General features: G+C 37.0%; 1 protein-coding gene across 8 annotated transcripts; it reads left to right on the top strand.

Moving 5' to 3' along the window:
- The first annotated feature begins 429 nt into the window (after positions 1-429).
- Positions 430-25,434, top strand: LOC144990958 (uncharacterized). 8 transcript variants are annotated; one of them, XR_013654842.1, is made up of 9 exons: positions 430-730; positions 871-965; positions 2,883-2,984; positions 13,411-13,456; positions 13,883-14,136; positions 19,253-19,342; positions 19,422-19,510; positions 22,330-22,457; positions 24,214-25,434. XR_013654842.1 is itself a non-coding variant. In XM_078944364.1 (9 exons), the coding sequence occupies exons 4-9, from the start codon at positions 3,521-3,523 to the stop codon at positions 24,275-24,277; spliced, it is 426 nt and encodes a 141-aa protein (XP_078800490.1). In that variant the 5' UTR covers positions 430-730; positions 871-965; positions 2,883-2,984; positions 3,369-3,520; the 3' UTR covers positions 24,278-25,434. The 8 variants fall into 8 exon arrangements, 5 of the variants coding, with proteins under 5 accessions (XP_078800490.1, XP_078800487.1, XP_078800488.1 ...); XM_078944364.1 differs by lacking the exon at positions 13,883-14,136 and adding an exon at positions 3,369-3,529; XR_013654841.1 differs by having other exon boundaries at positions 19,253-19,510.
- Positions 25,435-25,892: the final 458 nt, after the last annotated feature.

The following is a 25,892-nucleotide window of genomic DNA, read 5'->3' as shown; positions in this document are numbered from 1 at the left end:
ATCCTCAGTATGGTTTCCTTCAATTGGTGAAGTTTTTTTCTTTAAATGAATGAGTAAATCCATGAATTAAATAGGATTGTGTTAGGAAAGCTAATTCTTCAAAGACTACTATTCATATCAAAGTATAGTAATCAAATGAATATTTTTCTTTTGCATAGAAATTATAATTTTTTAAATAGTTTTTTAGTGCAGTTTTGGGGCTATTTTTCTAAATAACCTTGTAGTTCAAAGAAAATACTGTACTGGCTTTTACAGTGTAGTTGTGGTATTAGTGTGGAGATTTTGCCTTTGTTTTTTAGTTATGGCTTTTTGCTTCATGTTGCGATGTGATTTGAAGCTTGTTGTTCCCCCAGCCACAGTCTTTTCTGGTTCCATTTGCTAATTATCCACAGCTGTCTTCATTTAGGTTTATCCTCCTTGGCGTTTTATTTTCCAGTTCAGCCTTGTCAGGTCAGCTGCTGTTATCACCCTTTTTGTTTCTCTCATGTTTCACGCTTTGCTCATGTTTAAGTTTACTAACTAAAGTTTTTAAGGTCCTGCCATCCAATCCAGTTTCCTGCAATTTTATGTTCTTCCTCATCGAAGCTTGACAAGTAGCAGCAACAAGTAGCACACACTTTTATCCAGTGACTTACAAATGAGGTAGACAAGCAAAAACGGAGTCAGTCACCACACTCTGGATTAAACACCCCAGAAAAGATGCCTCATTCGAAGGAGAGTCAACAGACAAGTAGTTTTATTCTTTCTAATTTTTTTTAATTCACAGCGAGTCTTAAGCACCTTTTATGAGTGAGGCAGTGGTGTGTCCAGAGTTAGAAAGCACAATCAATGTGTCACAGAGCTTAAAAGCTGGCTTGTGATCTTTTGCAGAGCGGTGCAGGAACCACCAGTTGCTGTTCTTTAGCAGGACGCAGTAAGCAAGCAGCCACAGGAGGCCTGTGCAAAGATCTGAACAGAGAAGAGACGTGAGTGAGTTCTTTGTGCTCGATTGCGTGCAAATCTATATGCCTGGGAAGTGCAAGAGAAGCTGTAAAGTTGAAATAGCTTTTGATGACAGCCCCAAAATTGGTTGCAGACATTTAGGTGGTACGACTTGGTAAAAACACAACTCTTAAAACACTGTGTTGTAGGATTAACAGGAAAAGCTGTGATGATCAAAAAATAGAAACTTATTGTAAACGCGGTAGCACTGAAAGAAACTATTAACACCAAACTATTTTAAAAAGATCATTAATATGTAATTTTTGACTTATTTCACAGAGAGTACAAACAAACAACAACAAAGAAACCAAAAAAAAACACTTGTTGTATGTCCAACCAAAGGATAATATACATGCTTTGGGATGAGAGATTTAGTCACTTTTCTTTTAGTCCAATCATTTTTTTGTATCATGGTAAAGAATGTCTTCTTGATTTTTTTCCGTTTGAACTGTTCTTAATATGCAGTGTCAGTTGAACTCAGTGATGTTTTATGTGGTTAAGGAAATGATGCAATAAAGCCAATGAAAATATAGGGAACAGAAAACAAAAATGACACAAATGAAAAGTTTTCACCAAAGTAGATCTTTTCATCAAATCAATGAAAGAAAGTATTTCTATTTTGTTCCCAAATTAGCTCGCATAGAATTACTACACAAGCTGCCTATGTGCTAAAATATGAACATACTCATGCAACCAAATCCTAGAGGAAGAGGAAATCCTTGTAAGAAGGATGCCTGGCCTCACACTGCCTCTATTGATCCTCTCCTTAGTAGAGGGCAAGGTGAAGGACAAAGCCATCAAATGGATATGAGGAAGACAGTTGAAAAAGGCAGGAGATGATGAGACATGGGGTAGAGTGTTGCAAAAGGAGATGTGTAACAAGGGCCAAGAGGAGTATCCAGGACACAAACAAACAAAATGGTAAAAACAGAAAATTGTTGAAGTAAAGAGAGCTGCACTGTGTTTAAATGAAGACATTGCTGGTTGTAACTGATTTGTAACACAGTAAAAAAATAAAAGCATCACTTATATAATGTTTTTACATGCATTTTTATAGGAATTAAACTTGAAAAAAGAAAAAAAATCTGTGCATCTTACAAAAGCATACCTGGATGGAAGTTTTCACTGATTACAAAAAAAAACAAAAAACAGTGAGGTTTTTTTTTCTTTTTAATGTTTGGTTTATTTCAGGCATTGATTGTACACAATATAACAACAAAAAAATCACACAAATATATCTAATTCATTACAGCAATAATTAAATGCATTATTAAAAAATAATACAATAAAACAAAGAAAAAATAACGTAAAAGTAAGAAGAAAGTAACTGTCGTTGAAATTTTTTCAAAATTATTTTGAAAAGATTTTAGCACAAAACATCTTGAGCTGGGTTTGTGAGAAGACTACAAAAACAGCAGAACTATTTAATCGCCTGGCAACCTCAAAGGCGAAAATCTTGTAGCTTGTTAGCCCTCTATTTTTAGTTTAAACTGACATGTGGTCCTGAACAATACATATTGTTATTATATCTTTTTTTTTTATATACATGAAAGTTTAAAAAAAGAAAAAGAAAAAACAACAACCGAAGTTTTAAAAAATGTCATCAAAATATTGAGGAGTCAAGGAAAGAGTGAACTCTAGAAAGATAAGCCCTGTGCTGTCTAAATAACAGCATAAGCAAATTTAAAATGCACCACGTTTCCCACTTTTTTAAAGACAAATATACAATATTCAATGTGTCCAACTTTCTACTGTCTAAATTTTTTTTTCTTTCCTGACATGCTGTCATACATGAATGAAATAAAAAAAAATCCTGGTAAAAATGACTTGGAGCAGTGGAAACAACACGGGGTTGCCATGGTAACTTCTCCACTCTTACCTGTCTTTGTTCGTGCAAAAAGGAAGATTGGTGGCAGTGGCAGCATGTATCAGTATGAATCCTAACAGACCCGTGGATGGAGCAGCCATTGACACCCTTGAGAGAAAGAACAGAGAAATTTGTTGTGAGTATTCATTTCTTTCTTCAACTGTACTCAGAATTAAATTAACTGTACAACTTCTTGGGCACACACAGCAAATAATTCTGGTGCAAGCCAATGAATAAATGTTCTAGCGGGTATTCTGTTTTATTGTGCAGTATCATTTTCTCCTCCCTTAATGAAGCGTCATGTCATTATCACGTGTACCTGTTTTTCCTTGCATGTAGTTGTTGTGTCAGTAAAACGTGAGAAAGCCGCAGGAAATTCATAAATGATTACGCCATCTTTGTTTGCTGCAGAGCAAGGCCTCCATTTAACATAAACTGTTTAACTTAAGTCTAAACACGTTTGAAGATGCTACTGATCTACCTATATGTCTGCACCAACAAAAGTCTGTTTTATCGATAGTAAAAGCTCATCTCTTCACGCCAGAGTGTTGGAGCATCAATGAAAATACATCAAACAGAGAAAGCAGTCAACTTGTGCCTCCACCCTGACAATAAATCTAAGGTTAAGAGGGCCTTGTAGGATATGTGAAGAAAAAAAACACATTCACCCTGATGAGAAAGGTACGTGACGCAAAAGGACACTTCATCTAAAATGGGTTTCTGTCAGTTAAAAAATGAAGGAGATAGAGCAGTAGAAAAAAAAGGGAGAAATGACTGGTGGTTATGAGAAGGACAATAACAGACAAAATGCAGTTAAATTCTGTAAAGGGATTAAAGAGGGAGAAAGGGAGAAATAAACAAAGTTGTAAAAAAAAAAACCAGTGAAGAGAAACGGCATGTCTTGCAGACCAGAAGGACGCTAAGAGCCTGAATTACAGGATCCCTAAAAAAAGTGCAAAATTGGATGCACATGCAGGTTGCACATGTTTGGGGTTTGCAAGTCATTAACTAATGCTGATTGCGCAATGATTAAGTGGTGTAAACATCAGCATCAAAATTAAGATTTTCTGTAAGCTATGGTTTGCATAAATCAGTGACACATGTAACACATGGAGCAGAAAGATTCTGGAACTAATAAAACAAAATGAAGCACTTAAAGATGGACTGACATATATTTGGTAGAAGTGTGCACTTTTCTGTGACATGAGTGCTAAGATGGGGCACTCAGGCCATTGTAAAGCACTCGTCAGTTGGTCAGCCTGTGTCTGCGTGATGATGGACAATATTGCCCCCACAAGAGGGATCAAAAATGGGGTGCAGGCTGCGATGGGGCCGTTCAATGTCATCTGCCGCAGTGTGCAGTAGCCAGAGCTTGGAGAGAGAGAAAAGAGCAGGAACGTTAAAGAAGGGGTGCGCACTGCACCCAAAAGAAACATCTAGGTAACAATGGCAAAACGGGTAAAATGGAAAGACATAATTAATATTAGCTTAAATCACCATGGCTGGTTCCACAAGAGCATTTAACTCAACCAGAAACTTCTAGATTGCAATGCTAAATATGCAAAATGTCTCAACGATCCCATATTTGTTTCTGGCATTCCAAAGATCTGCTCTTTTCATCGCCTTTTCTGGTGTCTACTACACCTCCTTGACAGAAAGACTGCAATGATTTGTGGAAAAGCTGTGCCAGTTGGAACCCGTCTTTCAGATATGCAACATTTTAGTAAAACACATTGTCCGCAAACTTGTAGTTTTAATTAATCCCATTGCTTGTGCTGTTTTTATCTACTTGTATCTACTTCTCTTTTTATTATTATATATTTTTTTAGCATTATGGCAGAAACTAACACACTAGAATATTCACCAAAAACCAATTCACAAAAAATTTCTTTTTCATTTACCCGATATAAAAGATGAATCCTATATGCACCTAATTAGTAAATTGAGGTCTAGTTTTTATGCATATACCATCAAGGTTTCAAATGTTTTCAAATGTGTAAACCTTTAGTAGATCAGGGCTAGAGAGAATTAGCAAGGGAATGAGTTTCTGTTGACTTGAATCTTTGCAGGAACTTGCACACTCACAATGTCCTTGTCTAACTTCCTTGTCATATCTTTGCTACCTATCAGACCTGCGCTGCACATTTTTACTTCAAGGTGGAATCACTTAGAATCACCTCTACCACCCAGGTTTGAGCCAGTTTCTAGGAACCTCAAATTATGGTGTCCGTGCCTCAATACCTGTCTGAGAACAAACTTAGTGTTGAGAAGGTTTATCATTTCAGCAAACCTCGTCTGCATTTTGACTGAAAATATCTAAAAACCTTTAGTAATAGCATAATGGTCTATGTTTTAAACACAAATAGCTGCAAATATCAAATAAAAGCATCAGGTAATCCTTTGCTATTTGGGGTAAGCATACAAAGAGATGGAAGTAGTGAGGACACTGAAGGACACTGGACTAACTAGTATCCATCATAGGCCATTTACCTCACCCATTACAAGAGAACATAGAAAGGCAGAGGAGCTCATTTCCCAAAAGACCTATCAAGCTCCACTGGCAAAACTGTTGAATAACTCACCTCAGCGGAGATGATTACACACATCAGTCTAGTATCTCTGGATCACCAGCTGCTGTGGTCCTCCTTCTTGTAATATTTTTTTTCTATAATAATAAAAAGGTATGTACGAATATAGAAGCTAAGATTGACAGGGGTCCGATTCAGAGTGGTACCCTTCTTTCGCCCAGTTTGGGGTTGCAGCTTCAGGTGTTACCCTAAGGACTGTCTGTCAAACACCCACATTCAAGATGAGTGAGAGGATGGGAACAAATTCACTTATTTTCTTCTTTCACTTTTCGAAAAATCCAATAAAACCAATATAGAATATTAAATTTATAAATGAAAAAAAAAGATGTATGTATTTATTTATTAGAAAGCATCAGTTAGTTTGTTGTGGGGTCTGGAATCATGAGTGGTGAGTCTAAGCCGCTCCCCCACCTTTCTACCTCCTTTTCCTCTCTACCTGCTTACATCCTCTAAAGTTACGAGTTGGTTTCCCTCAAGCGCGCTCCTCCAGCGTATTCTTCAGAGAGAGTGACAAATAATGTCATTAAAGCAGTATGTTGATACATTAACTTTGGTGGAAGTGGGCGATTTTAGTCTAGAAAAACTGTGGGGGGGATAATACAAAAAATGTTCAATAAATAAAGTTATATATATATAAAAAAAAAAGAAAAACTGCGGGAGGAAAAAAGACTGGCAATGTTTTTTGTTTGCGCCCCCTACAAGAATGCGCCCTGGGCAACCGCCCACATTGCCCCTATTCAGAGTGTACCCCACCTTCACCCTTCAGTAGCTGGATAAGCTCCAGCAATCCAGTGAGCTTGACTTGGAATAAAGTAGGTTTAAAAATGGATGAATATATCTAAAAACAGCTCATCAAAGCACAATTGTAATTCCATACAGTGGAATTAAGGGGTGGCCGTGGTGCAGCGGTAGTTGACAGTTGACAGTTGATATGAGCTTCTATGATGCCTGATAGAAGCTTCCATGTTGTAAAGAGGCAGATGAGGATTCTCCCGGATTTTGACTTTGTCCGTGCTGTGTTGTTAGACTGCCATAAAAGTACACCGTCTATGGTTTAGTGGAAATCATGCAGTTTAACCTCCATTACACTATTTCTCAAGTGTACCTCTCCAGGTGGGCATCAAGGGCTGTAAGTCTTGTAAACATTTGTTATAATAGTGGAGGCACAGTTTTCAGTGCCTCCACTATTATAAGTCTAGTGGTATTTCTTAGATATCCCTTTTATGATCAGACCTTTATGCAACTCCAATAACTGACTGACTTATCTTTGTCCCGAGCTTTTGGTTCCATAGTTACGGTATTGTTTGTATTGTTATAGTATAGTATCTTAAGGAGTCCTGTTGTTATTGTCCATATCATTATATTGTTCTCACTAGTAGTAGGGATTGTATGTTGTGCTGTATCACACCTGTAGTAGACTATCAGAGAGCTGCAAGGGAGATTGAGATTGAGCCTTGCATTGTTTTTATGCCAAGTAGAATTTTTGTGTGTTTTTAAAAAAGTATGTATAAAAAAAGATGAACACCACAACATGGTAAACAAAAACTTATGAAGTATTTCCCTCCGTAAAGAAATAAAACTCAACAATCCATGATAGAGGATTACATCAGAGTAATTGCCACCTAATAATCGAAAAAAAAAAATGTGAGAAAAACTTTCAGGTTTCATGTTTTGGGATCCATTTTTAGCACCAGCAGAAAAACTTCAGTCTCTTCAAACAAATTAAAATAAATGCAAGTGATTTTTTTTATCATTGTGTGCAATACCTATTTGGCTTTTGCTAGACTAGAACATTTTGTGAAAACTATCGAAAGGGCAACAATCTATCTTCTGCTAGCTGTTAGCTTGTCATGCAAAAATATTTAAGACATTACTCACAACAGCTTAAATTTACTTACCACGTCTAACTCTGATAGTACATACCCACCAGGCAGGTGATACCTATTCAAGTATCATTCCTAAATGGGTATCTTGAACCTGGTTTTAGCATGCGGTGTTCACACTGGACCTTTAGTACCAATATTAGCACATGTACTCAGACTTGAAAGAGGCTTGTTGCAAAATGTCGAAATGGTGCAAATCTCGTGAATCTTGCTCCAGGATTTTTCCTTCACAGCCCTATTCTAATATTTATAAAATACTTGGTGGTATATAGTTCAAGCTGGGTACAAACTGCATTTATACATTTCTCTGCCTTATCAATTTTCAAATGGTTGGCATTTCTGTGTTTTGAAAAGGACACTACCCAAATGTCACTACCAAATCTGAGTCCCTGATTGCTCATTGGTCAACTGGTTCAACTTTCAATGCACCTTCAATGGATAAGAGTTTTGTATGTAGAGCTCAAAAACATACTTAAAAAATTAGCGTAGCAACACACAAATGTGAGAGTTTTGGACACGGAAGCCCATAACACACACATTCAAAGACTTTTCTTTGGAAGGGGTTGATTGAACGCACATTTTCAAGCCTAGTATGAATGTAGCACAATATATTCACTCTAATACATTAACACTCATACATTAGACAAGGTAGGCTACATTAGCATCAGGAAATGGTAATTGGGAAATAATGGTTTTTACAATCAATTACAAACATTACCTTTTAGTTTGATGTCCAATGTGATTATCCCCTATACCTTTAGATAGCTGTGTTATTAAATGTTTTTTATTCTGACATGTAGAACAGATTTTATTTAGATTATCCTAAATCACATCTTAAAACTATTGCTTTACAATGCTACTTAACATAAGCATTTTAGATTTTGTTATGTTTAAATTAATTAATGACCACAAATGATCTAATTAGATATCTATAATGTATAAAAAATTTGTCAAAAGCTTTACTTTTGCATTGTGAGAAGGATGATGTGTGACTGATTCACTGCCCTGGAACAGTTTTACAGCAGTTAGAAAGCTCTATGGGCTCGCAGTGATTTGTAATTTGTAATTACAAGAATTGATTAAAATGACCTCACCAGGTTACAATTTATTAAGAAAAAAAAATCCAATTATTAGACCATCGGGGCCTTCAGCTGTCAGATTACAAGTATGGAGTGCATATCTTGGGGAGACGACGTACAGCCATCGATTTGCAGAGGTCATAGGTTATAAAAATACTGTCTCCCGTGAGCAAAACAGCCATGGTTTCAATGCATCTTCACATTCAGCATTGATTTTCTTGTAGGCTCCTCTGATACATGCAAATGACGTAAGACAAATAGCATTTCACATCCATCAGTGTTGGTGAATCCTTTCTCTTAAAATCCATTATTAGAAAGAAACTGAATAAATGTCTTTACTTGGCAGATACATTAGCAATTTCTAGGTAATGGTATCAGTCACTGGCAGCCAAAACATCCATCATCGCTTTCCAAAAGCTCTGAAATTTTCATTCCGCTTTGCCTTTAATCAAATCTTTCAGACGGTAATGTCACTCAGTCTGTCTCTTCTTTTGTTTTCCACTCATTTTGAGTTTGTCAACATGCCTGCATGCCAAGAACTGTTTAATAGACTGTTTTTGCACAGCTTTAGCTAGTTGACTTGCATTAAAATTCATATGCTGAACAATTTGCGTGGCTCCTACTAAACAAATTAAGTCACAAAGATGTGCTTTTTGTAACGTAGCTTCATACATCTTAGTCAAGAGTGGTAATTAGATTATCACTGAGTTGATGAGCCTCCATCACATGCCCATGCATTTGCTTCACCTTTGTGTGCACTAAAACGCAAACCATCTCTGCCTTTTCAAATAAAGTCAGCAGATACTGAAAACTGTTTCATTTTAACCTGTGCCAAATAATGAAAAGGACATCAAAACATTGCACTAGTGACAAACTAGCCACCAAACCAAGCAAACAAATAAAATATTTGCAGATTTCTAAGCCTTGTAAAAATTGCAAAACCAAAAGTCAGAAGAGTCTGTAGCTGCACAGTATGATGCACTCAGAGCAAGAGGTCTGAGAGGAAAAGAGAGTATGGAGAAAAGGGAGTGAGTTCTACTGAGAAATTAAATAATGAAAATGAACAGAAGGAAGCGTTGTTAGTAAAGATATTGATGAGTCATTTTTGCTACCCTTCACACCAGGTTTCATCAAGCTAATCAATGATGAATATAGGCACACAGAGAAAGAAAATACTTCAACTCCCTGCTGGCCCATGTTTTCAGGAGCAGCAGAGCTTCACAATTAGAATAAATTAGAGTTTAAATCAGACAACTAAAATGTCCTTTTAACATCATCAATGTGACGAAAATGATAGTAATTTCTCTACACACGTAATTTTTACACAGCCCTGTTTGACGATAAAAACTGCTGTCAAACATGTTTTTTTTCTCATTTGTATTTGATAGTATAAAAAGACCATCTAAAGCTCCTATAAACAGAAGTCATTTGCAAGTATATTTGACTTTTTTCCATGAAAATACACTGTAATCTTGGACAAGGTCATAGAAATAATAATGAATAGAGGAGGAATAAAAATGTAACAAGAAAAATCCCTACTTAAAATGTCAATGCCTGAAGATAAAACTTTAAAGGAAGATTGTGTTTGAAGTAAGGAAAGGAAAGAACACTCAATATCTGAAAACTCAAATCTAATCTTAATAGAAGCTGAAGAAGATCTGGGATTTCACATTTTTTTTTGGCCAGCTTTAGGGTCTGATCCAACTTCGCATCTTATTCAGGACCTCATCACGGTTTCACAGCTGGCTTCCAAAACAATCTATCTTCAAACATTTGCCAATCCATTGTGCCTTTTCATGCTGTTCTGTACACGGGTGAAGAAAAAAGTCTGGGGAGTAACACATTAGACAAAGAGATTAGGATGGTGTTTTGTACATCTGCACATAGTCCTGTCCAAACTATTAATCAAAGATTCATTTTGTCCTCCATCATGAGGAGTTTTAAATCCTTTGGGAGATGAGAGAATTACTACATCCTTACCTCTGTAAGCTCTTCATTTCTGCAGATTTAAAGCGGCATTGTGTCAAAACTCCTAGCAGACCAGCCGGCTCACTTTGTTCTAAAAGCATTAGTCTCCTAATCTCTTCTCTTTTTTTCGTGTGGGGCGACAGGAGTGCGGAAATTAAGCCACAACCACTCTCAAAGTTAAGATGCTGAATAAATCAAATCTGCTCAAGCAGCTTATATCTGTGGTGAGATTGAACGCCACATCTGAAAGCATCCACTTTTGCTTGTTTATTAAATGTATGAGAGGATTGAGTTTTATTGATATTGTGCATAGGCGTCCATGAATAGCCCGGGTTCTGGTGTTTACCATTTCTTAGGCTGTCAACACGGTAATAAATAGGTGCTACTCTTTTCCCATTTGACTGAGTAAAAACAGAACTTTGTTAATCATCTCTGCAACATTCCACATACTGAGCCATTATTTGCCAATAAGAAAACGTTGGTTTGGGACTACCTTGAAGTAATTGTTTTAGTAACAAACTGTGATCTGACTCTGGTAACATGTCAGCTCACAGACAAGGACAATTATTCTATTATCCATCCCATATGGGGCAGTTAGGCAGCCAATTACGAATAGACGCCTCTGTCCTAGATCTTGAAGGATAATAAAGGCAGTAATTATGATGTGTTCATTTTAATGCGGTTTTATTGACAAACATGGTAGCAGCTCGGCCTTGCCCCCCCATTGCAGCTGTTTGTGAAAGCAGCTTTGCAGGTCAATTAGCTTTGACATTGCACTTGACTTAAACAGATGTAGGTGAAAGGAAAAGAAAGATTAAAATGACATTGAATTTTAGTGAATAAAGTCTATTTTCATATCATAAAGTAAAGTTCCTTTTACTTGGTTTCAGCACAGCTTGCCCTCTGTTGATAGAACAATTCTGTCACATCCATGTGACAATGTTTACAAAGATATCTGTGACAAACATTGGTGCAGACAAAAAAATACATACAATATCATTTCATTTAAATTTTTTGTCCTTGCTCATGCTTTCAATTAACCTCTTTTGTGAACCCGTTATTGATTTCACACTCTCTTTATTGCTCCACTTCCCCCTGCACAGGAGGTCTTTACCATCTTTTTATATCACACTTCGTCTTTTCCGCCCTTTTCTTGTCCTCAAGATCCTTTTATATTTATTATAACAGGATTTTACTTGTGATTCCTTTTTCCTAACCGCACTCTTCCTCCTCTCTCGTTTCTCTTGGGACTTTTAGGTCGTGGATGACCATTCATAACCAGGTGTTTTAAACGCTTTGCAGCCTTATCTCTTTATGCTTTATGGGTGTTTCATGACTGAAGGCGTAAAGCCAGAGTACTGTCCTCCAGGTTCTATGACAATAATCTTCATTCTCTCTCGTTCCCTGACAGCTATCGTCTCTCATCTTTTCTGCGCATATGGTATGCAATGCATCATGCATCACACTTCCCAGTATACCAGTAGGCGAGCTACAGCTGACGGGGATGTGGATGGCCAGTCACATGATTTAACTAGCCCATGTGTTGCTCCTTGAAGGGCACTGACGTCATGGGCAGAAGTGGAGAGCTGGTGCAGTGACTGTGTCAATGTCACCTTATGTTCTGCTTAGTTGTTAGCATAGAGTGTCGCTGCTCTAGCTGTTACTGGCCTGGCAGACTATGTTGTGGCAAGGTGGGGGCAGCAGCGTGGCTGACAAGTCATCCTAAACTGCCACTTTAAAACCTGCTGTGGCTAATGGTGTGAGTCTAAAAGTGGTATGTGCGTGAGGCCATTTGCATGTGCCTGAGCGCACGTTGAGAGCATGTGCGCCGCTACATCTGTGGGTGTCAATTTTAATGTGCTTTCATTTAGTTTAGCAATAAAAACACTGTCCATTAACCTTCTAATATAAATCTAATCTATTTTAACCCTTTGTTAAAGGTCAGAACACAAGAATAATCTAAATAATGGCCAAATAATGTTGTCTGTCATGCACCTCTTCTTTCATTTCATTAGCATGCCATCCATTTGTGCTGCCTCTAATATCATTATTAATTCATGAACATATAGTGTTATTTAGCCTTAAGGAGAAAGGGAAGTGTATATATTAAGGTCAGCTGTTCAAGAAAACTGAAGCTGCAGTGAATTAAATGCTCTAGCATCTCTCCACTTTATGTGTTTTTCAGCCAGATGTGCTGTTTCCCTGTCACTTCTTGAACTGTACGGGTGAGGGTTCACAAAAGCATCTGAAGTTGTACAGAATAGTCTGTGTGTGCATTTTTAACTTGACACTACAGAGGAAAATACAGACTGTTTGTTGAAATGTTCTGCCTAATTACTTGTGATTGTCACACCCAGACTCCATCAAAAAGAAAGAAAAAGAAAAGAAAGAAGTCTATTCTCTTTTGCTGCTTATGATATTGTATTTGCGAGCTCCTGTTTAAAACGGAAAAAGCACAGCCTGCACATACACATACTAGTATGGCAGAGTTTATGCTGTAAAAAGCCCTCAAGCCACTGTCAAAATTATCTTTTGTTGCAGGTCCCTGTAGCGTTGTGTGACTTTATGACTGCCTAAGGGTTAACCACGCAGTGGCAGCTCTGCTTGGAACCTGGACAAATTGCCTCATCACAAACTCAGTATATCCAAACATCACTGCAGACAACTGTGATGCCGCATAAATAAACATGTCAATAGTAAAAAAAGTTACATTCAAGAACCTGTTATGGCAGCCTGCATTTGCCTGTCTCTCTTCCCAACTCTATATATCTGCACTGCCATTTTCAGTTGCCAGGATACCACGTTTGTGATGTACAGTCCTAATTGTTTTGAATGAGTAACAAGCTGTTTAATAAAGGCACCTTGTACAATGTTGCAATTCGAGTCATGCACCAGCTCTGTGGATTAATATGAGGAAGGGGCGGAGGGGGGCTTGTGTTGGTGTTCATATCTGTTCCTCTCAGTCAAAACACCACCTCATACCCAACATGAATTCAAATTTAGCCCAATATGAATTCATGATCTCTGTCTCTTATCTAGTTCAGATCTTGGCTCATCACCTGTTTGGTCAAACACAAATAGATAATTCAGGTGAGTTTTTTCCTGTATCTACAGAGTAATTAATTCTGAAGAGAAATAAAGAAAATAGCCATGGTTTTTCTGTTATGATCTATGTCTCAACTCCTGAAGGTGTTAAGTGCCATTCACCAACAACCACTAGCAAAAGCAAAGAATAGAGAGCTGTGATAAAGTATAGATGCTGTAAAGCACATTGTGAGTCTGAGAACTACGGCTTTTTGTTGCATCCACCACAGGAACCCATTCACTTTTTAGCAGCTGGAGGTCTTTTTGATAACATGTCTAACAGGCTTTTATCAGTTTTAGAATTGTATTCAGCCTGTTTATTTCTAAAGAAAATCTCTGTATCTGATTTATTATTTCTATTTTTTTTACTTGGCTTTTGAGAAAAACATGCTCATTTTTTAGAAAGGCTATCCATTTGTGCATGTTTTGCAGGGTCACAGAGGTTACTGGAGCCCATACCAGCTACTCAAGGGCTTAGTGGGGTACACCATGGACAGTTTCCCAGTCAAACGCAGGAACCACACATAGACGCACACACACACACACACTTCTAAGAGGCGTCGTAGTCACAGTTTTAGGACTGTGGGAGGAAGCCAGAGTGCCTGAGGAAACCACACGCATGAGGAGAACCGGAAAACTCCGTACAGAAAGGACCTAGTTGGGATTTGAACCCATCATCCTGTGAGGTGACAGTGCTAACTACATGTCCACAGCACAGCCCCAATTGAAAGCTTATGAGTAAAATGTAATAATTAATAATTTACGAATTTACTGAAACAGAAACCACTATGGATAAACTTATGAATGAAACCTTGTGGGGCTTTGGCTGGGTAAACACAACAATACATGACCTGAACAAATGACATTAGTTATTTTTTTTACATTAAGGAACTTAGAGCAGAAAACCTGACTGTTTTAAAACATGCATTGGGGATCAAACTGCAATAAAAAATAAAGGCTTTATTGTTCCAATCATTGGCTGTGAAAACTGGCTCCTGGGACATGAAACATTACCTCGCCACGAGTCTGAGTTATAGTGCACTGTTGAGATCTATCCACCCTGAAAGAACAAATCTACTTGAGAAGGGGTTCTCAAGTTGAGAGGCAACGACCAGCTGTACCTTCCCAAGTTGAAGCCAGGTCATTAAATTCCTCCTCAGGGAATAAGCTTACCAACTGATCATGTCCTTGGTAGGGAAAAATCTTAGAAAGAACTGGTGGGCCTAAACCTGTTGGGAAGTTTTGTTAGGAATGTAACTTAAAACAATAAAATTCAACCTGGATAAAAAGTTTTTCGCAATAAATATCAACCTCTGCAAATGACCTAAATTATATTTCATGTAGTATTAGAGCATTTTTACATTTTGAGCAAATAACTGTCAAAATCTAACACAGATTTCATGCAGTTTCAATATAGCTAATTTGCCCATAAATCATATGTTTGAAATGTCACCTATTTTGCAAGTAAACATTTTAAAGAGTGATGTAAAAGAGGAACAGCAAAGGGGTAAAGTAAAAATCTGATAATGTAATCTTTTTATAACTATCCTTAATACTAAAAGACAAAACATGTCCATTTTATTTAATACAATTTAAACTTACCATTGTGGAATCTACAAAACCTCCAATGGAGGTTTTCTTTTTTTTTTTTTTTTGAGAATGGCTAAAGCAATAAAATTTACCAGCAAAGTTTAATCTGCTACTCTTAGTGGCTTCTTTGTAAAACATGAGTAGACACAAACAGCTTCATTTGGTGCACTAAAAGCTGAACTTTATTAATCTTGACCAAAACCTGTCCTCTAAATGCCTATTGAAAACTACCAAGTTTTTTTTTTTTTAGGTAAAACACTCATGACAAAAAATGTGTATAAAACTAATGTTAAAAAAGGTCACACAACATTATAATCATTCATCAGATTTTTCCAACAGTTAATCACAAGTTGATGAAAAAGTTGGCATTTACAAGGTATGCTTGACACAATGTGTTTTTTTAACCAACCAGAGAACTAGTTGTCAACTAGTATTCAAAGTCCTAAATGCAGGTCTCAAAAACCATCATTATATTGGCTTTATATATATATATATATATATATATATATATATATATATATATATATATATATATATATATATATATATATATATATATATATATATATATACACATGTATATATGTGTATATATATGGGCGGATCCACTAATTTACCATTGGCTAATGAATCTGTCAATCAAATTCATCAGCAAAACAGGCATGCTCTCTTTCAGCCAATTGAATGGCCTCTTAGACTTTCTCTAAGCTTTCACACAGGTGACAAAAAAGCCCCGCCCATCTTTGATTCTGTACCGGTCGGTAGTTAGTGTGTTAGCTTTAGCATGGCTCGTAGGTTTATTGCCTTTGGTCTTTAAAAATTACTGGCTTGTGCAACTTTCCAGTGGACTGGGAAGCAAGATGGCATTGAATCCAGGGAACTGTGTCCTGGTGATGGGATTTGCAATGAGTGTTTCACTCAGGATAGATGCTATTACTTTATCCTTATTAGCTATGATGCTAGCGTCAAGCTTTATGCTTTGTGGTTGTTTGTGGCAAAAGCATTCCACACTTTAGATGAGGTACTGCAAAACATTCAATAAACTGTTAACAAAATCAATTAATACATTTGTTAAGCTTGGAAGCAGTTTAGTAATACGGACTTTGAAGTCAATGGCTTCATAGGTCAATTGGCAACTCTAAATTGTCCCTATATTTGGTCTTCAACTATATTTGAAACTATGGGTTAAAAATCACATTTAGATAATTGCTTAGACTTAAATTTCATGTAAAAAATCAAACTAGAACAAGGCAATTATTGACAGTCTTCCAACCTGGCTGTCACCACTTTGGAGAACCTCACTCATCTTTGCCATCTAATTAAAAGCTCTACCTCAAGGCATTCATTGCAGTGGGCTGCATAAAGATATGAAACTCACTGAGGAAATCAAAGCAGGCTACAGTGTTAGGCAAATGGAAAATTTCTTCTTGTTTGTACTAGTCAGTCAGTCTTAGCATTGGGAGGTTGGTGTGAGTGGTTGGTGTGCATGCAAATGCCTGTGTCTGGGCTCAGAGTATGCATCAGCTTTTCTTTAAAATACAACTCAGACTCAGCGGTCACACAGTCTTGAACTTGTACCTGATGAGGCAAGCCATGTCCTTCAAATGAATCTGAATCAATCAGCATGTGACAGGATTACCAACCCTAACCCTGCAGAGTCAGCCCTTTGTTTCTAAGGCAGCTGTAAAAAACCACAACATTTTTACACTTGCATTGGAGAAACAACTGATGGGTAAGTAGATACATGCATGAAGATTAATTTCTTTTGAAGTTGCAGGGTTTTGAACCTTAATACGTTTGGTTCGTTAGTTGGAATGAATGGATTATTTTTGATGCAGAAAATTGTGTTTTAAATGAACATACTTTATTTTTTTCTATTTTTCTATTTTGTATATATCACAATTCACAAATAACACTATTACTTTACTACTTCTGATCATTAAAAATAAGAATGACAACGAGCTTTGGAATTACATTTTTGATCACAACCCTGTAGTGAAAATATTTAATGATAAAATTAAAAAAATGTTCCTTGCTTTATTGTGTTTTAAAAGATATTTGATTACTCCAACATGTTTTTTTGCCCTTAAGCTCTCACTTGGTCATATAGTGAAAGAACCTTACAAGTTTCTTTTTGCTGATGAAAGAATGTCACAATCTTCAGTTTTGTTTTACCTGTTGTGTCTTGTGTACAAGTTGGCTGTGGGTTCTTCTGAAGGGCTCCGCCCCCTCTCCTGTGACTGTCATGAGGGGCGCACAGCTGCCTGCACTTTAGGTTAACTTGTTTGAGCTCTATTTAAGTGTCTTCGTTTCTGCTCTCTTTGTCGGAGTGTTGCCTTAGTTCAGTCTGTTATCCTGGCTTCCTTGCCTGAGTCATGCTGTTGTTGAGGCTGTTATGTTTGTGGAGTTTTTCCCCCACCAAGAGTGCTGTTTTGTTATTAAAAGAACTCTGGATCTTCCCTCAACCTTTTTGTCTAGTCCTGCATCTGGGTCGTCTTGATACACCGTGACAAAGAAACCTTTGCATTGAAGTTCAAGTTGTTGAACTTTTAGTTATAATAAAAGACAATTTACAAATTATGAAACTGCTTAAAAAAAACTTTAAAACACAATTGCATTTGGTGCTTCTACAATCCCAATACAAAAGAATTATTGTGGTTAGACCTGACAGTGATCTCTTGGGGATAAAAAATAAGAGCTGACAAATGAACATTGTTCACAAGTGCCAAACCTCAAGTCTTAAATCCTTCAGATTAAGCCTCAAGTCAAGTCTCAATAAAACATAAATGGTAAGCGGCTTTTACTTGTATAGCGCTTTTCTACCTTCCTCGAAGTCCCAATGCGCTTTACAGTCAAAGTTCCATTCACCCATTTATACACACATTTATACACACGTCTGCTGCAAAACACTCACGCCAGCCTATAACCACTAGGGACAATGTGCAACTCAGGTCCAAATCTCAAGTGCAAGTCCAAAATTTCTGTCTACATGCTATATAAACCTCAAATTCCCCCTGTTTTTTTTTCCTGAAAAAAAGAGGTAATTGATGCGTGAAAAACCAATATTTCAAAGAGTTTCAACATTCACAGAGCTTGTATGCTTATTTTTTGTAAGGCTTTTAACTATTGTAACAGATCTAAAGCCTCCACAGTTCTTTCCTGTTCTTTATGATAAAGCAATTTATCCCTAGTTGTTCTTGTCATGTTGTTTGAGCTTAAAGATGTTTTACTGCTTGTCCGAGGAGCTTCTCCCATCAGCCGTTTGGAACTGAATAACCTACACTGATGATGAGAACAATTTCTTCTAGCTGAAACTTTGAAATCTGAAGAACACATTTTGTCTGCTTTGCCTGTATGTTTTTTCCAAGTTTAAGTTGATCAAATTGTTGGTTTTTACTGTTACCATTTAATTAATACATTTTACTTGTGATTTTTCATGAACCTCATTACAATCTATATTTACCCCCCCCCCCCCCCCCATTTTTTAGCATGATCTGATCAATGTTTCTGTTCATTTTTATTTCTAATCATTAATTGTTTAGCCAATACCTTCATGCTTTTCTGCATGAGTGGTGACCTGATCTGCATCTCAGTCCTTACTGCATAATTACCATGGACAAATCCATGGTATCTCCATACCTAAATACAGGGATGATAAAAATTGATGTTGTAACGAAATGCCATAATTAGTGCTTGGTTTCCTCCACCCATACTAAGGGCAACTGTTGCATCTACTTTTTAACCAGAAAACATTTTTTGTTGAAGAATCTTTCAGCTTGCTTTTGATAACTTTTCACAAGTTATCGAAAAAAAAACCCCTCTACCTCTCACTGTCATCTGATTTACAACGGTAGAGTCTTTAACATTCAGTTTCATGCCAAATCTTAGGTTTTTTTGCTAACAGAAGCACATGCAAGTGCAAATCTCTGTTTAGCTTTTACTGTTTATTCATTTCATTGGTTGTTGTGTGAAAGACTGCAAGGCTGGAGAAAGACTTGTTTTTTATTTTTATTTTATTTTAAATAGTGCATATTAACTACAGCATCTCAAATGGAAGATGATAATAATGTCTTGTAGACATAAAAGATAATTTATTTAACCTAGACAAACACTGGAAGCTCAGTCTCAGTCTGTTTGCGTGGGCTGTTTTGTAAGTTCCAGGCAATAATTGTAAAACGTTTTCATTCATTTTCTTCTGTTTATCCCTTTCAGGGTCACGGGGCTGCTGGAGCCTGTCCTGGCCACTTATGGGTGAAGGCAGGGACACCCTGGACAGGTTGCCAGTCTGTCGCAGGGTCACAGGTATCACACACACTCACATTCACACAATTTAGAGTGACCAATTAGCCTATGAAGCATGTTTTTGGACGGTGGGAGGAAGCTGGAGTCCCCGGAGAAAACCCACGCATGCACGGGGAGAACATGCAAACCCCCCAGCTGGGACTTGAACCAGGGGATTCTTGCTGTGAGGTAAGAGCGCTAACCACTGCCCCACCGTGCAGCCCCATAAAACATTTTTTGGTTAAAAAAGCTATTTTCATGGAAGACTCCAGATCATTCTTTAAAATAATTTCCTCAGGATTGTTAATGAAGACCCACTTCGAAGAAAATTATGTTTTTGTTGTTTTACATATTCTAGTAGCATTTTTCTCATGATGGAGGACATATACAATGAAAATTTAGTTCAATATTGGATTTCTGAGTATTTCCTTATTCAAATCATTGTGAATAAGGGGCAGATTATCCCTTGTGCTATCTTAGATGACCCCATCCTTAAATTGACGTGTTCTCCATACCATGACAAAGGTGGATAAAGGTGGAAAGATTTCATGTAATCCATGGACACCAGTGAAGATCACAAATCATTGAAGAAAAAAGGTTCAGAGCACTGTCTTGTGGGTCCAGATGACCCAACTCCCAATGTCAAAGTGCCTAGGATAGCACAAGGGTTGCAAACTGTAGTTGGAAAAAGCTAGGAGAAGTGACGTCAAATATACAACAGCATGTCACAAGCTCTCTGCAAAGAATGATTGGGCTTTAAATGTCTGACACACAATTATTCATTGGACATTTTTGAAAATCTTTAGAACTCCTCTGTTAATAGACAGTAACAATGATGTAGACCACGGTGATGCCAAAAGATAAATTATATTGTGTACTAAGAAGCCCACCTTTATCAAATAGTCAATACACTTTGGGGGACTTCCAGATGAAGACAATTGTGGTGGTTTTTTGCTACATTGTATGTGGCTTTGCAACAATTCACTGGTTTGCAGTAGCTGACACTGAAGTTTGTTTCACACCACACACACAGAAAGTACCAGAATTACTAGCGATAAATGTACCTAATGTCTTTTACTTAACATTTTGGAATAAAACTTCAAAACACAAACATACCATTGATAAGTGTCTGGTATAGAAATTAACAGCAGTGGATTTGTGGATTTTTCTTTCATGAAGACTTTTAGAATAATTGACCAATATTTTTATTTATTTATTTGTGTATTTATTTATGACTGTCCATTCCCTTCACTGACATACCAGCAGGAGCAGCAGGTCTGCACAGATCAGTGTAAACATCTTCTGACTTCAGTTTGAACACCAATGCCCAGCCTGTCAAAACCGGCTGGTATGAAGTGATGTGTCAAACAGGCACATCCCTTCAGGGGATGAGAGATTATACAACACATTTGTGTTCAAAACACATTTTGCTTTAAAAAGTATCAAGCTTGTCCTTATTTGCACTTACTGTACAATCGGATTTTGCACCGTCTTGATGGCAAGCAGAGCAATTTCTCTATAAAACATGCAGAAGAAAAATTTGATTGTGCTATACATCATCAAATTAGTATTCTTTGATGTTATGAATAGATTTTAGTAACAAATTTGCATCTCACTGTCATTATGACTATGGAAGTTTGCTAGACATTTCTTGTGGTTAGATTTGAAGTTATTTGTGAAAATGCCCTAAGTGGATATATAGTATATTTAACCTATAAGGCTCAGAGGCTGTTCACTTACAATTAACAAATTCTTGGAAGTGAAATGTATTATTACTTGAGCTTGAGGAGCTGATCTGAGCTTGTCACAATAGGACCTCCAGACTTAAACTGGCAAAGGACTAGAAAGATAATTGAAATGAATGAAATTGGAATGTGCAATTGAATGCTTTGTTTATGCTTGATACTAAATGATGTTGATTAAATAAGTGGATGCTGTTGGATTGGTAAGTGTGAAGAAAAGTTGGACCAGCGGTGAAGGGGATGTGTTTATCTTAAGAGGAGCGCAGGTGTGATTTGCAGTACTGTGAAACATTCATAAGGATACTGTAAGGTACAAGCACACTTGCCGTATGGTGCGTGCACCTTTAGTAATGATCAGTAATGCCGGTAATGATGCTTCCGCAGGTTCACCTACGGGAACCTTGTTTCGACTTTTACTTCCTCTAGATAGTCAAGTTTGATCATCTTCTCGGCGTTCCACTGGATCCTTACTGGCCCCATGAAAATGCTGCAGTCGGTGGGATTGTTAGAACGAACCCTCCGCTCATGTCCCATCCCATCTTTGTTTACACTCTCTCCTGCTAGCTTGTAGCCCCTTACAACCCCAAGCTAACATTAGTGATACAACAAAAATGACAAGCAAGATTGGAGCTATCCATTCATACAGTTTTGAGCCAGACGGTAACTAAGACGACGAAAGTGAAGACATAATCGTATCCATTTGTCTGCAAGTGGATGCATCAGAATGGAGCAGAGCAGGGAGACTTTGGCTCTCCTATTTCAGTTGGTGCATCACAAATGAGAGCTTTTTCAACAATGGGTTTACATGTCCTCCCAATCCATCATGATTTGAATAAAGAAATACTCAGATCTTGAACTATTGTCTGTTGTCCTCCATCATGAGAAAAATGCTACAAGAACATGTTAAACCAAAAAAACACAATTTTCATTGGAATGGGTCTTCAAGCCTTTTTAATCCACACAGTATCTTAGACCGTACATCAGTTTTGCACAGAAAAGCGTTTGCTGCTTTGAGTTGTTACTGTGCTTTTTGAAACATGGTCCTTTTGTCTTTAGTGATTTTTTTAAATATAAGTATTTTCTTTTCTTTTTCTTTGCAAATTCTTTATGACTTAACAAGATTCCTAAAAGGGATTTTTAACATTGATCCTTCTTTCTGCTTCTGTTTATTCTGACAATCTGTCAGACTGTTCCTTAGCAACCAAAAACATCATTATTCTTCAACAGTATTAGCACCTCACACTACCATAACATTCTTTTCTTTAGTATGTTTTCTCCAGGTCCCCCATTAAAGGAAGAACAAAAAGTGAATCTTTTTTGATGTCGAAACATCATGCGAACAGCACCACCAACACTGTGTACCACAGTGTTAAAGCAAAACAAAGTCTAAAGAGGTGAGGAGGGGTGACCCTTGACTTTTCAATCCGTCTTTGCTTTTCTTAATACAACCACTTACAATCACTAGAGTTTCTCATTAAAGGGCACCTCCATTATCAGCCAGTACTTCAGGGTGTATGGTTTGAAGCTTAGGTAATTTCAGTCATATGAAGTATTCGTCAGGTCTTCTCTTCAGTTCCTTTTTTTGACATGAATTAGACAAATAGACAAATACAAAAAGAAATGAAGGCAAATCGGTGTAAACCTAATATGTATGAATTAATTTTTATTTTGCTTTGTGGATAATATTCAGGCATCTGTGTTTAAAATACACATCGTGCCTTAGTCACATGCACCCGAATGGGGGTTAACACATGAGGGTTTTTGGGTTATGTGTTCCTGTAAAGGGTGGTAGACAGGGGCAGCCCCATTTTAAGCCCTAGTCAAAACTGCCTTTATGCGCTGTCTGCAGGTGAAAAATGGGCAAATATGTACAGTGGTCAACAAGTGGCCCTCATAAAAGTTTAAGATTGTAGACCACCCGGTGAGCCCATAAGGCAAAAGCGTCAAAACTTTTTTTTCTGATGCATGCTGTGGGCGACAGGTTGTAGTGAACATTTAAGGCACACATAAGTGTAAGTAAGAGGTAAATTTCTGATGAACTTCTGCTATTCTGCAGAAAATGTTCTTAAAAAAAGGACACAGGCTATTTCATTTTGGCTAAAAAATACATAATCATAATTAAAAAAAAACAAAAAAAACTGGAAAGTTTTCACAATGGATAAAAATGTAGTTAGAGAGGGACTTTAAATCCAAAACAAATTAATTTCAATTTAAAATTTCAAACATAGATATCAAAGACAACTCATATTTCCTATTCTGTAAAATGTCCAGTTCTGTCTTTGGTTTGTTTCTAATTGATTTTATCACCAAATCCATCCATCCATCTTTCAAATCTCATGGGGTCGTAGGGTTTCTGGAGCCCACCCAGCTGCTGTTGGCAAGCTGGTATACACCCTGGACAGGTCTGTTGCAGGGCTAGTCCCAAATCTGTTTGCCAAATTAAAATATGAAGTAATCCCACTTGTTAATTAATTCACTAATGTTCAGATGTTTTTTTTCCAGTGCTTATTTGTCAACCTTTACTGATTTGGATTCTCAAACAAGAAAAATGCATTTTGAAAAGGATCATATTTGTAATTCTGGACGGGCCACAAGCTCCCTGCTCCCCTCCATTCTGATGCATCCACTTGTAGACGATTATGCCTACGTCTTTGTTTTTCTCGTTCAAGCTGGCATCTGGCTAAAACCTGTAAAACTGAATAGCTTCAATATTGCATGCCATTTATGTTGCACGGGTAATGTAATGTTGGGGGTTTGAGGGGCTGTAAACAGGTTGTGGGAGTGCATGTACCAGAAGGATCTCTGGAAGCAAGGGCAGCCTTGCTCCATACCAACAGTTCCGCCCACAACTCAGAGAAAATTTTCTAACGCACTACTCCCGCTCTGCAGAAACTATTCCACAAAATGACACAAGTCTTTGGATTTTCCCTCAAAACACCATAATCGTAACTAAAAGACCACTGGGGACACTTTTACAATAGATTAAAAGATGATTGGAGAGGGTCTTTAAATATTGAGGTTTTTAATGAGAGGAAGCATATTTTTAAATCAGTGTGAGTATAGATTAAAAACAGAAAGAAAACCCTTAGGATTGACATTTACTAAGTTTGTCTGTCACCTGGGTTAATGAATGATGTTGTCTGTTATCAGGCTGCATGCACCAACTTGGCCATGTACCAGCTGGCTGAAAACCTTGGAACTCTACAGGAACTGAGGGAAAAGCAAAGGCTTTTGCTCCAGAGTCTGCTTAGAAATACCAAATAATAATGAAATCACCTGCAACAAAACAATGTGGTCTCTAAACAAGTGAGCTGAACACAGCTTATTGAAGACACCAGTGAGCATGTGTTTTAAATAGATTTGTTACCATTCACATACTTGTTAAAGTCCAGCAGCATGGAAAACAAAAGCGCAATTTAAAACAAAGAAAAGGGAACTTCTGCAGCGTTTTCTATATATCCAGATGATGGAATTTCAACTCCAATTGTTGGGAAAAACAGAAGTTACTTTTGCTGTGTTTTGATAATTCACTGTGATGATTCACAAACCATGTTTTTAGGGTTAGGATCAGACAGTGTCATGTGGTCTACTAACAAGTTGCAGTTGTTGAGGCTCCTATAACTCAGGTTTAAAAAAATATATAAATTAAAGACTTCTTCTTTGATTAAGGAAAAAAAACATTTTATTTTCAAAAACATGTTTTATTGGCTCTTTAATACTTTTTTAAAGTGATAGTGAAAGAGTGAAATATATTCTTCTTTCTTTGTGGTACCAAAAAAGCTTCTTTTTTATTGTTTTCCACTGCTATTTAAGCTAATACCACAACTTGCTAAGAAATTTTCCAAATAGGTATCTACTTAGCTGTTGTTTTATAAAATGTTTTTTTTTTTCAGAGTAACACCATTGGTTAAAATTAAACCAGTGGTACATTGTAAAGAGTGAAATAAAATAAGACAATTTTTAAATTTCTATTTAAACCACTGAAATGTAAAATTGAAAAAAATGGATTGACATCGAGGTGCATGGTTTACACCAACTTGTATGAGACAAAGAATCTCAAGTAAAACTGATTGCTTCTTCTTTTTGCTTTTGTCATCCTACATGGATCTGGTCACGATTTGCTGCAGGATTGTGTCAAAAAATTGCATCCAGAGCACTGAAAAAAGTGAAAAAATATAATCATGACCCAATATTACTTGTGTGCTATTGGGAAGTATTGTAAGAAATGCCATATTTTAGGAATGGGAGGTGCTAAAATGTGAGCTGAGGGGATCTAATATGCTTGAAAAGAATTCGATTTTATAGCCACAAATATTTTAAACTTTTTTGACTGAAACATGTAATGTATTGCTTTAAAACAGAGGGAGGTTTTCTCAAACAAAAAAACCTAAAGTAAACCTCCTTCAAAGTTATTAAAAAGCATTTAAAACTACTAATCTTGCTGGTACTTTTCCTAAAATGGCTTTCAAAGAGGAAAAACCTCATAAGCATACTTTTTATATATATATTTTTTTTTTTATTTGCATCAGAGCATCTAAGCAGTATCAGTCAAGCAAAGTCAGTGATAGTTCCTAGAGATTTTTTTATTCATTTTGCAAACATCTACATAATTATGACTGACTTTAAAAAAATGCAAATGGAAGGAGAACGGTTTGCATACAAAAACTTCTCTCATTTTGCACAATTATTCTATGATTTGTTCAAGGCTTATTAGCATTCTGTAAGTACCCTGGCAAATTGTTGAGCTACTTTCTGAACACGGAGCACTGGCACTTCCAAATGGAAGTAAATGTGTGTGCTCACTGGGATGGGCCTTGATGTGTGTTTGT

Source organism: Oryzias latipes, chromosome 3 (assembly GCF_053564925.1).
Source record: "Oryzias latipes strain Hd-rR chromosome 3, Olatipes_Hd-rR_3.1".
Lineage (NCBI taxonomy): Eukaryota > Metazoa > Chordata > Actinopteri > Beloniformes > Adrianichthyidae > Oryzias > Oryzias latipes.
Note: the sequence above shows the minus strand (reverse complement) of the source record. Positions and strands in the feature narration are given on the sequence as shown.

Bases quoted from the DNA above. Each gene is read 5' to 3' on its own strand.
- LOC144990958 (XM_078944361.1), top strand. From the start codon at position 2,937: ATGGAGCAGCCATTGACACCCTTGAGAGAAAGAACAGAGAAATTTGTT. The intron at 19,343-19,421 runs GTATCACACACA...GGTGGGAGGAAG, and splicing joins AGTCTGTCGCAGGGTCACAG to CTGGAGTCCCCGGAGAAAAC. The intron at 19,511-22,329 runs GTAAGAGCGCTA...TCTTTTCTTTAG, and splicing joins CAGGGGATTCTTGCTGTGAG to TATGTTTTCTCCAGGTCCCC.